The sequence below is a fragment of the Dipteris shenzhenensis genome, chromosome 23, assembly GCF_047967505.1.
Source record: "Dipteris shenzhenensis isolate YYH24624 ecotype China chromosome 23, Dip_SZ_1.0, whole genome shotgun sequence".
In the NCBI taxonomy this organism is placed as follows: Eukaryota; Viridiplantae; Streptophyta; class Polypodiopsida; order Gleicheniales; family Dipteridaceae; genus Dipteris; species Dipteris shenzhenensis.
This window is the reverse complement of record NC_141618.1, coordinates 48187972-48200205: the sequence shown is the minus strand read 5'-3', so window position 1 is coordinate 48200205 and position 12234 is coordinate 48187972. Positions and strand designations below refer to the sequence as shown.

General features: G+C 42.3%; 1 protein-coding gene across 1 annotated transcript; it reads left to right on the top strand.

Moving 5' to 3' along the window:
• The first annotated feature begins 1324 nt into the window (after positions 1–1324).
• Positions 1325–1900, top strand: LOC147887480 (SKP1-like protein 1B). Its single transcript, XM_087394031.1, has 2 exons — positions 1325–1615; positions 1727–1900. The coding sequence occupies exons 1-2, from the start codon at positions 1325–1327 to the stop codon at positions 1898–1900; spliced, it is 465 nt and encodes a 154-aa protein (XP_087250157.1).
• The last annotated feature ends 10334 nt before the right edge of the window (positions 1901–12234 follow it).

Below are 12234 nucleotides of genomic sequence, written 5' to 3'. Positions count from 1 at the left end.
TCTCTCAATGGCTCTTCAATTGAAACTCCTTGGTCCAAACATTACAAACTTCAGGTTTGCTTTGCAAATCTTGATCCACGGGTGGATCAACTACGAGAAGGAGGGCATGTTCATTGCATGGGTTAACGGAGTCACAGTGGTTAACAATGGAGTGACAATGGTTAACAAAGGCACCATTTTTGGGGTTCTCTTAAACCAAACATGCAAGCTCAAGAAAGCTACCTAGGTTTGAAGTTCGAGGATGCATTATACCATATTTTTTCACCAAGTATCATGCGAATGAGCACAATTTTCTTAAACCAAACGTGGAGTTTTGAAATAGTTGCCTAGGCTAGGATAACACAAGTGCCATTTGCGGCAAGCAGCTTGGAAGCTTGGGCCTACTATAAGAAGGTATAACATGGCATACATCTATGATAACCTTGGCTGATCATAATTGGATAACATAAGTGCCATTTACAAAGCATGGGAAAGCAACAACGAAAGCAGAGCCGCAAGAAGCTGAGACAAAGAAAGAGAGTAGCACCATGTGTTGGAGCCGGATGAGCCCAAGTAAGTTGTAAAGAGAGATAATAGAGGGACTAGAAAGATGAAAAGGTTTGGCCCTCTTATCGAAAGGTGCTATGTATAAAAGGCCAAAAGTTTGACTTTGGCCTTTAGTTGTAAAATCGCAAGTTTGAGGAATATAAGCTCTCTCTTTTTCAAGAGTGTTGTTTATGTTCTTCTTGCTCTTAACTTTGTGGATGCCTCTCACCTCCCTTACCCTCTCTTGCTTCATGCTTCCCACTCCCCTTCCCTCTCCTTCTCCCACTCCTTTTCCCTTCCCCCCTTATTCTCTCCCCTTCTCCTCTTTAGGATTCACATTGCTACAACTCCTGAAGTCATTAGCATGACACTTTGAATGTTCACTTAGAGTGTCTACACACCGAGTGCCGCCCAAGCTTCGAAAGCATCGTTAAAATTTGTGGCACACATGTGGTAAGGTAGGGGTGCCTATCAACTTGGACAGGCATAGCCCCCACCTAGTGCCCACCATTCTCTAACATCAGGAATATAACCGAGGACCTCCAATCAAAAAATTATCAACCTATATACGTACACCATATCGAGTAGGTGTGTAAACCATACACTCCCCATGCTTGCCGGGTGTGTAACCGCCCTTAGACATTGCCGAGGGGCGTTGAAAGAGCTTCAAAATGGATGACTCCACGTTTCGGATGTTATAAAATGTGCAAACGCCACACCCACCCGGTAAGCACGACGCGCCGTTTGCCTTTGGCTTTGGTTGAGCACTGTTTTGCCCACTCAAGCTTCTGTCGCAACCATGGCTAATGGCTCCAAGGTCAAGCTCAGAAGCTCTGACGGCGAAGAGTTCCACGTTGACAAGGCAGCCGCCTTGCAGTCCGCCACTATCAAGGTCTGGATCCAGGATTTTGGCAGCCGGGATGTCATCCCCCTGCCCAACGTATCCGGTAGTATTCTAGCCAAAATCGTCGATTATCTTGAGTTCCACCTGAACGCCAACAGAAGCGATGGCCCTTCTCAAGAGGATATCGCCGGATTTGATGCCAACTTTGTCAAAGTGGACCAGCAAACGCTTTTTGACCTTGTCATGGTCTGTATAGAAACCCTTCTGCAAACGTACTTTGGGATGTTCAAGCATAATTCTTTCTTGTGCGTGTCCGTCGCGATTTTTGCTGAGAAAAAGTGCCTCCTTTTGTCGCAGGCGGCCAATTATCTAAATATGAAGGACCTCTTGGATCTTACATGCGGAAGAGTCGCAGAGAAGCTAACGGGCAAGACTCCAGAGCAGGTGAGGAAGATTTTCGATATCAAGAACGACTTTACGCAAGAGGAAGAGGACCAACTGAGAAGCGAAAACAAATGGGCCTACGAATGACAAGATTACTCTTTTCTATAATCAGAAATGCATGTGATCATTCTTTGCTTGGCCTCTAGTATTTCCCCATAAAGTTGAGTTGAGCGCCTTAACAATGAGGTTCGATAAGAAAGTGAATTTACTATGAAGTTCAACCGTGACTCATGTGATCATCGTTTAAGGGGAGCACTTGAGTTTGATTTTCGTCTAAGATTGCTCTCATCTTTGTTGCTCTTGCCCCAAAGACAATTTCCTTCACAAGTGGCAACTTGATTAGCCGACACTCTTGGTGCATCGTGGAATTTTTGCTCCCTAATCAAGACGATCAATAGTTCAATTGGAGCAAGATTAAGAAGAATAGCAACTTTTAGGCCAAGATTTCGCTTCAATACGTTTACTACGTCAAACCTCCATTCTTTGAACCACATACATGGTGATTATTCATATATCTTTTGATTATTGCACATGATTTATAGCCTGACATTTAATTTCTTAGATTCCTTTGTTTATCACGATGTGTCAAGTGGCTCAACTCATCATCCAAATTTGTATGCATGTGTAAAGAAGTTGATCATATTAGTTCGTAATCTTGTTATGCATGGAGAAAATGGCATGATTTCTTAAACATGAGCACAATGCATTAAATAATAACGGGAAACTAGCTAAGGACCAATTTATGTGTCCCAAACATTAGGAAAATAAGCTCAATCAATTAATAATAGTGGTGGTGTGAAGGGAATGAGAGAAGATAACATTAAGCTCGCGATCGCCCTCATTTTGGAGAAGGCAATATATGTAGATTCATTTTGGAGGGAATGAGAGAAGATAAGATTACACTCTAGTCTTTGAAAGCATAAACCTGATTTTCTCCTCTTTTAATCAACATATAGTTCTCTCTCTCTCTCTCTCTCTCTCTCTCTCAGCTAATGTTGGTGCTCTACCCATCCTAATTCTATTCTGAATGTTGGTTGCATTCAAAAGTTCTTTGGGTTTCTAATACATAAAAAGGCATATCATGTTTGATTCGACACTTAATGAATTAAGTAACTAGTTTTTGAACACTTGATAGACATATAAAAGAAAGAAAATATTAAACCATTATCTTAAGATTGACCAAGGATTTTAAAGGGCCAAGAGGATGACTCTAACAAGTCTATCTCTAGGTCTAAAAGGACCATTGTGTGCCTATGTGTGCCTGCACACATGCATGTCCACATGCGCGTGCATGTGTGTGTACTCCCCAACCATCTCCACATCCAAAAAACTGCTCTCTCTCAATAGTAGTGACACCACATAGAAGGAATACAGGGGTGAAGGAGCAACATCGAAGCCACAGCAAGGTGGGCCCATGTGTAGCAGCCCACTAAGGAGTGTGATTGGCTGCAAGCTGCTAGGAATTATCAACAAAAGATAGGTTACTTGATGCAAATTCAGGACAGCATATACCCCAAGCTAGGGTAGCCATACATGCAGTGTTTATGCTCAATTTGAGCAGGTTTTGGCATGCATTTGTACAGTGAATGCACAGTGGATTTATGCAAGGAATTTGGGCTTGTTTGGCTTTTGTATAAGCTGATTTATGCAGTGAATCATATTAGCCTTTAAGAGGTAGTATTGTCAAATTTTTGCAAGTTCTGTGAATTTCTAAATGGCTGGAGATACATCTATGAATGTGTTAGTCATCATAGGCAAGAAGATCTAGAAGAACAACTATCCAACATGGAATTTCTGTGTTGCAAATTTAATAATTGGCAAGGTTTTATGGGAAATTGTTGATGAGAATGAAGTTAAACCTACGATGGTGCAAATGCAGATGTTAAATTTTGGAAGAAGAAATCACATCACACTATTCACTATATCTCGATCACTATCGAGGATATTATTCTTGGGAACATTCAGGATAAGCTGCAACGGATGCTTGGGATGCTATCACAAAGTTGTTTGAATCGAGCACTAAGGCTCCAAATTTGTGGCTCAAATAGGAACTACATGATGTGGAGTGCAAGAATACATCTTGAATATTCAAGGAATTGTTGGTCAACTTGGTAGCATTGGTGTTCAAGTTTATGATGATGACATTGTAGCCGCAAGTGAGAAGAGAATATCAGTCTTTTGTTTATCCCACTATTCATTAGTAAGGAAACGCGGTTGTCAAAAGAGGATATGCTTGCAAACACTAGCAGCTCAACATCTACAAAGTAAGAGCATGACTTAGTGATCGGGTGATGGTCAAGGTAAAGGAAGAGGAAATTCATGAGGCCATGTTCAAGGACAAGGACATGGTGGAAAACCATAATATGGCTGATGGAATCAACAATTTTAGCAAGGAAATCAATGCCAAGGCAACTCAAATAGTGGTGGATATGCGAGAGGTAGGAGGAGCAATGGAGGCCGTGGTGGTACTCAACAAGGAAGGAATCCTGGCTCATGCAATTATCTTGACATTGCTAGTCTTTATGCTTATGCGTGTAGGAAAAAGCAACCATATATATATGCTCTAGAAAGATCCCATAGGGTAACTATGCATCAAGAGATCAATCTCATGGAGGAGATCTATTGGCTATGTAGCATGCATTTGGTGCTATGTAAAAGATGGTGGAGGAGGGGTATGTGGATTTGAGAGCATACGACCACATATTCATGAATATATACATGAGAACCCCTTAGGGTCAAGGTTGGGGTCAGGGTTAGGAACAGGGTTTACCCCTAATGCCCTATTTAGATGGTATAATTCACACCATCCTTAACACTATTGTCAAATGACAATGATAGGGTTAAGGGTTTACACACTTGGCACAAACCAAAACGTGAAAGCAATTTCACCCATGAGATTCAATACCTCATTATTGCATTTTGGATTGCAGAGACCCAAAAAGTGTGTCGTTAAAGAATAGGCACATTTGCATATGTGGAGCATCTTGTTCATCACTTTATGAGCGTCAAGTATCTTAATTTTTATTAGAATCTTGCTAAGCTTCTTTGCATACATAGCTTTACACTGGCTATCATTTTCATAGCATGACTCCTCAAGCTTATTGGTTTGAGAGTATGCAACCCATTATGCAAGAGTCTTATGTGTACATTGCTTGTACATTGGTGATGACAATAAGCATCAGATTACAAACACTGGGACTATGCCCATAGAGTCAGAAGGTGGAGCTAAGAAAACACTTGGTGATGTTGTGTATATGCCAAGTATCAGCCTTGTGTGAGTTGGGCAAATGATGACGGAAAGAGCTTTGGAAGTTCAGTTCAATAAACATGGATTCATAGTCTTGGATACATGAAAGAACATGCATTAATTTCTCATGGAAAGAAAGTTGGCCACATGTTTAAGTTGAATGCTATGATGCCCAAGGAATGGAAGGACCACTTAGCCATGCTACAAGCTGAAATTTTAGCTCAAGGTGGCTGTGCCGTCATGCATATGTAGTGCTTACTAGTTTTCCAAGCAAGCAAGGAATCCATTTCCTATTGAGGGAAAGAGAGCATGAAATGTACTTGAACTTATTCATTTAGATGTATAGACAGCATCCTAGCCCACCAGCATGAGTGGGCTAAAATATTATGTTCTATTCATTGATGATTACTCACGGAATACATGGGTTTATTTCCTAAGTGAGAAGTCTGAGGTATTTGAAAGTTTTCAGCAATTTAGAGCCATGGTGGACCGTGAAACTAGAATGTGACTCATAACCATCTGTTCCAATGAAGGGGGAGATTTTACTGCATATAGGATGGCATTTAATGATAGGTTTCATTCACATACACATTAGAGCACAATGGTGTGGCAAAGGGAAAAATCACAGCATTGCAGAAGTAGGGTGTGCATTGTTGAACAAAAACAAAATGCCTAGGTACTATTGGGTAGAAGCACTATAGCATGCATTTTATATTATGAATAGAATACCTACAACAACAGTACATAATAAGACATCAGAGGAAGTTTGAAATCCAGATGCATTCCATCTGAAATTCTTTGGGTGTATGTATTATGTGTATTATAGTGAGGGCTGATATGTCCCCACTCCCCACAATTCTAGCATTGCACATTGCTCATATAACCTGGTACTCTCCTTGCACCAGTTGAACTTCCTTCTCCTCCAGTCATAACTTCTCTCTTGTTATTTTGACCTCTGTTTCTTTCTGCAATCTCCATCCAATTAGGCTGAGTGTTCTCATCAGCTCCACAACTTCATGTAAATCCTTTTTCAGGGAATCATCTTGCATGGGAACAGACACCAGCTCTCTCTCTGCATATGCCTTAATCATTTCTGGGCTTCTAATGAGATTCTTAGGCTCTTCTTGCATGATGCCAAGCTGCCTCAGTCTCTTAACTTTCCATTCTTTCTCCTTGGCCACTCTGACTGCATCCTCAAAACTATCAATATTCCTTGGCTCCACCTTCAGACAGAGGGTAGGCTCCAGACCACAGCCACAAACTGGTCTCTCTTTATCATCTGCAGGGGTACTTCAGGAATCAGAGCCTCGCACCATAGACTCCACAGTCTATCAAACTCTATCAGATACTCGTCAACATCTTGATTATCCTTTTGCTGAAATTTGCACAACTCCTTCCATACTTCATTAGGGCTCCTGGATTGTGTAAACCATGCAAGAATAGTTGCTCTCACCACTGTATACTTCGAATTTTGCTGTTGAGGATGAGCAGTTCTGAAGGTAGAAACTTGAGTCTATAGCCATGCTTTTGCATCTCCCTGCAAGCACCTTGACCATGCTATTTTCACCTAGCTCAATGACAAAGATTAGGAAAATCATCTATTTCATAATCCTCTCCTTATGAGGCCCTTTTGGAGTCCATATTTCCCCCAATGACAACACAACGAAAGTCAAGGACAAGAGATAAGAGGACATGTTAAAGATCCCCATGACATGTTAGAGTCACCACTGACCTTAACAAGCACTACATGATTAGGGTTCTGAGTTTATGCCTATCAAAACTAGGAAGTAGAGGTTCAAGTACCTACAAACCCTAGTAAAGTTGCACGTAGTTGTAGACCAAAATACTTGGAAGTGAAGGATAGATTCGGTTACTGGAAGTCAAAAATTTTCATGTGGGAGGACTTGATCTATTTTAGGTGGTTGCCGAGCTCAAGCAGAAGGTGAAAGAAGAAAATCTAGTAGAAAAAATATTTTACTAAAGACGTGGTTGGGTGAATGGGAGCTAGCCCAAGGGGCTCACTATGTAAACAATACATATATCACATGCGTTCAATAGAATGAGTTTTAAGTAACCCTCATACCCCTTATGTATGTATAATTTCATAACTCCACAAGGAGGTAAAACCCCTTCTATTGAATGTACATGCTATCTTACATGTACTTTAGTGATCCCCCCTAGTAGCTGAGCCTCCACTTATAGTTACTTGGTTTAATTTTGAGCATTTACTCATGGAGCCAACACAGGAACTCAATTTGGGAACTAATGTGAGGAATCACATACTGTAGTGATCAATGCATGCATGCTCAAAGACTAGTTCCAAGTCATATATATATATTTTTTGTAGTATAAGGATGTCTTTTCTTGGAGTTATAGTATCTTGATGGGAATTCCTATAGAGATAGGCTAGCATAGAATTCCATTTATTCCAAATGTTCAACCCATCTAAAAAAGAAGTATTAGATGAATCCAAATTATGCCCAGATGCATGCATGCTCAAAGACTAGTTCCAAGTCATATATATATATTTTTTGCAGTATAAGGATGTCTTTTCTTGGAGTTATAGTATCTTGATGGGAATCCCTATAGAGATAGGCTAGCATACTCACGAGCTCATTGGTAAGGTTGTCATCGAGATGAATCCAGTCGGCCAAAGCGAGCTATCATCCAGACAATAACCGGCTCTATTGACATCTACATACAATATATATGAATATATGATAGTAGACCAAAGCGAGGTGAATCCAACTGGCCGAAGCGAGCCATCACCCATCCTTGATCATGATACTATCTAATAGAACATCACTCGAGGCCAGAGGAATCCAACAGGCCAAAGCGAGACATCATCTGGACCCAAGTGATAGACATCATACATGCAAACGCATTATAAGCAAGCATAAATAAGCATCACACATATTCCTCTCTCTTGCCCTCTCTCTCGTTTCTTCTCTCAATTGGGGCGAGGTGAATCCAGCCAACCGAAGCGAGCCATCACCTGACCTTAATCATGATACTACTAGAACATCACTCGAGGCAAGATGAATCCAACCAACTGAAGCGAGTCATCATCTGGCCCCAAGTAATACACATCATCCAAGCACACACAGAGAAGCAAGCATGCATAAACATATCACATATTTCTCTCTCTTTTCTCTCAGTTGAGGTGAGGTGAATCCAGTCGACCAAAGCGAGCCATCACTCGGCCCTAATTGAAAACAATAGTAAGGCTAGAAGCTCACCATAAGCCTAAAGCAAAAGGCGGCAAGCAACAAAAAATAGTAGGGATGCAGTGCATAGTGAAAATTAGTAGTGAATATTAGTGGAAGATGAAAAAAAGATGTGGAGTTGCCCTTTTATGGAACCCAACTCAATACACCGGCCGGTATATCTCCACACCGGTGGGTGTTTTTTGGCCAACGCATGCACACCACGTGTTTGGTCTATGCACATCGACTAGTGTAGCACTACACTGACTGGTGTAATCCCAAAACATTGATTAGTGTAGGGTTTCACCGACCAGTGCAATGGATACCGATCTGGGTAGTGGTTTATCGATTAATGTTTTTTTCACCGATCAGTGTTTTTCTACACCGTCCGGTATTTTCTTGTATTTTCAAGAAAATATCGGACGGTGTTGGGATACAACGAGCAATATATAGCCGATGAATCGGTGTACATTGATCGGCTATTAAAAATGTGCTTTTTGTGTTTTGAACATCCGCAAGGGTTTTTAATTCAAAAAACACGTTTTTTTTCTTTTTAAAAAACATACTAAAAAGGTCCTAGGCTACATCGGTAGTGGTGTTTATAATATAAAAGTGATTTCATACCAGTAGATACTACTTGATACCAATAGAAAATAAGCAATGCTGTCTAACAACTTGTATTTGATTTAATAGTGGCATTAATAATATAATAGTAGTACTAGGAGTAAAATATTGGTATTACACTAAGCGTAATAGTACTACTGTCCAACAGCTTGCTTCTCCTATGTTTAATAGTATTTTCTTCTCACAAATACCACTTCAGACCAATAGAAAACTGTAAGAAAATAATACAACGTCTATGCTCAATAGATAACAGGATCTCGTACGCAAGAGAGAAAACAAGATAGTATGGAGAATCAAAAATTTGATTACTATAGAATTGATACAATAGATGGCGCTGCCTCCCAGCTGTGCGCTCCTGTGAAAGAAGCTTCGATGGCGTGCTGGAAACAATAGAAGACGGAGGCTGAATGCTAAGGAATCAAGGATGCTGTAGCTAGTGATGAAATGGGTTTCACAGCCTTGCTCTTATATAGCTACTAGTCGTAATCGGTTAGGCTCAATTGGGTGGCTGACCCAGTCCACCCAAAATGGTTGACTGGGAGTCAGTCCCAAAATAGGCCACCGACCATACGATAGAACCAGTGCGCAAAACAGAGCAACTAACCTACGGACCCCGTTCAGCCCACAGCCATCCAAGATCATCTGAGGCTCCAAACGGGCCCCGTAACCCGAGAGTGGGCTACCCCGAGAAATGCTCCATCTACCCTTAGTGCGGTCAGTCAAGGGATGCCTTCCTGCACTTGCATGTAGCCTAGTTGGTGGTGTGCCAACTCTATCTGAAGCCGTCTAGCCATTAGGCCACACATGGCCCCCATCTGGTGTCCAAACCAGGACCTACCGGATAACCGAGCTACTCAAATGCCTTCTCCTCATATGGGGGGCTTACAAGTAGAGTTAGTTGGTTCCCGCGTAGTTACACGAGAGTGGAGCATTGATATATAACACCCCCCCTCAATGTCCACCCACAAGTGAACTTATTTTTTTAGTCCAATGCCAAGTCGATGAAGATGCCTCTCTAGCAGGTCTCTTCCAAGAGCCTTCGTGAAGATGTTCGCAGCATTCTCTGTAGTCAGACAGTACACCAAGTCGACCTCTCCATCCATGATCAGCTTGCGTACAAAGTGATATTGAATCTCAATGTGTTTTGTGCAAGCGTGGAACACCGGGTTCTTTGCAATCGCCATGCAACTATGATTGTCACATGATAATTGCATAGGCTTGTTCTGCACTGCACCCATGTCCCCTAAAATCCTCCTCAACCACATTGCCTCGCAAGAAGCAAAGCATGCAGATTTGTACTCGGCCTCGGTAGAAGAAAGAGCAACTGTGGGTTGCTTCTTGCTGACCCATGACACAACTCCAGATCCAAGTGAGAAACAGTACCCTATCACTGATCTCCTGCTGTCCACGTCTCCTTCCTAATCCGAGTCATAGAATTCGGTTAAGATGTTGCCCTTGGTATAGGTGATGCCATAATCAAGTGTGCCTTTGATGTATTTCAGCACCCACATATCTGCCCTCCAATGGTTCTCGCGGGGCTTATTAGAAAACCTGCTTAGTACACTAGTCGCAAAGTTGATGTCCGGCCGTGTGTTGCACAAGTAGATCAAGCTGCCCACAAGCCTTCTGTACTTTGCTTCGTCCACCAGTGGTGATGAATCCTCATTTGAGAGCTTCGCATCAACCTCCATAGGGGTACCAACTGTTTTGCACTCAGCCATGCCAAATGCTTTCAGTATCTCTCCAGCATATTTCAGCTGTGAAATGAAGATCTGTTTTGGCTCCTGCCAAACTTCAATCCCCAAACAGAAATGCATCAATCCGAGGTCTGTCATTTCAAACTCTCTTCCTAGCAAATGCTTCGTTTGCGAGATCTTCTCTTCATGGTTCCCTGTTATGACAAGGTCGTCCACATAAAGGACCACGATCATACACGTGCCTCCTTCTCTGAAGATATACAAATTTGCATCAGAGGGGCTCCTCTTGAACCCGTTTTGCAGAAAGTAGGCATCGATTTGCTGGTACCACGCTCATGGGGCCTGTTTCAGCTTGTAAAGTGCCTTCTTTAGTTTGTAGACTTTACCTTCTGAACCGTGGATCTCAAAACCTGGTGCTTGTTCCATGTATACCTCCTCCTTGAGATCTCCATTCAGAAAGGCAGATTCCACATCCATCTAAAACACGGGCCAACTTCCATGGGTAGCTAAAGCCAAAACACTACGAATTGTGGTTAGTCGAGCTGTGGAAGCAAAAGTATCTTGATAATCAAAACCATGTACCTGTGCAAATCCCTTTGCCACGAGCCGAGCCTTGTACTTATCCAACGTGCCGTCGGACTTGTACTTGATCTTGTACGCCCACTTGGTTCCGATTACCTTGCATTTTGGTGGTCAATCCACAAGGTCCCAAGTGTTGTTCTTCATTATGGAGCCATACTCCGACTACATAGCCTCCATCCACCTATCATCGCCTTGTGCCTCTTCAAGACACTTGGGTTCATCAGCACGGATCACTTCTGTCATTAAAGCATAGTTGACCAAGTGTTCCTGTGCCCTTCTTTGCTCCTCTAATATCTTGGACTGGCGGTGTTCGGATGGTTCCTCCTCAATTGCTAGAGGTTCTCTGCCATCCAAAAGCTGCTTTACCCACTTCGGGAATGGCCGTTGCCATTGTGGTTCTGTAGGCTCTTCTTCATCTTCTTTGTCTTGAATCCTCCCAAGCACCGTTGGGGGAGTTCGGTCTACTGTTGGTGGCGGTACTGGATGGATATCCTGGTCCTGGTTGTCTGGGAAGGAAGCATCCTCCTCCCATTGATGCTGTTGTTCTGAGAAGACCACATCACGACTTATAATTACCTTCTTGGTAATAGGGTTATATAGATGGTAACCCTTCGCCTCTTCACTATAGCCCAAGAAAATACACTTCCGGCTCTTCGGTTCCCATTTGGTCCTGCAGCATCAGGGACATGCACAAAACAGTCACATCAAAAAACTCTGAAATGTGTAGCTGAAGGTTTCTTACCAGAAAAGGCTTGCAGTGGAGTCATCCCATTCATAGCCTTCGTGTAGCTACGATTGAGGATGTAAATTGAAGTGTTACATGCTTCAGCCCAGAAAGACTTTGGCAAATCTTTCCCTTTCATCATACTCCGGCCCATTTCGCAGATGACGTGCATCTTGCGTTCTGCTACTCCATTTTGCTGTGATGTATGTGGCGGGGGTTTCCGCCTCTTGATTCTGTGAATTTTGCATTAACTTTTGAATTTAGTTGATGTGAACTCTCCACCTCTATCTGATCTCAGCTTCTTCACCTCCCTCCCCGATTCTTTCTCAACCATTGCATGC

Coding starts and splice junctions, on each gene's coding strand:
- LOC147887480 (XM_087394031.1), top strand. CDS start 1,325: ATGGCTAATGGCTCCAAGGTCAAGCTCAGAAGCTCTGACGGCGAAGAG. Junction 1,616..1,726: donor CGCTTTTTGACCTTGTCATG/GTCTGTATAGAA, acceptor CTTTTGTCGCAG/GCGGCCAATTATCTAAATAT.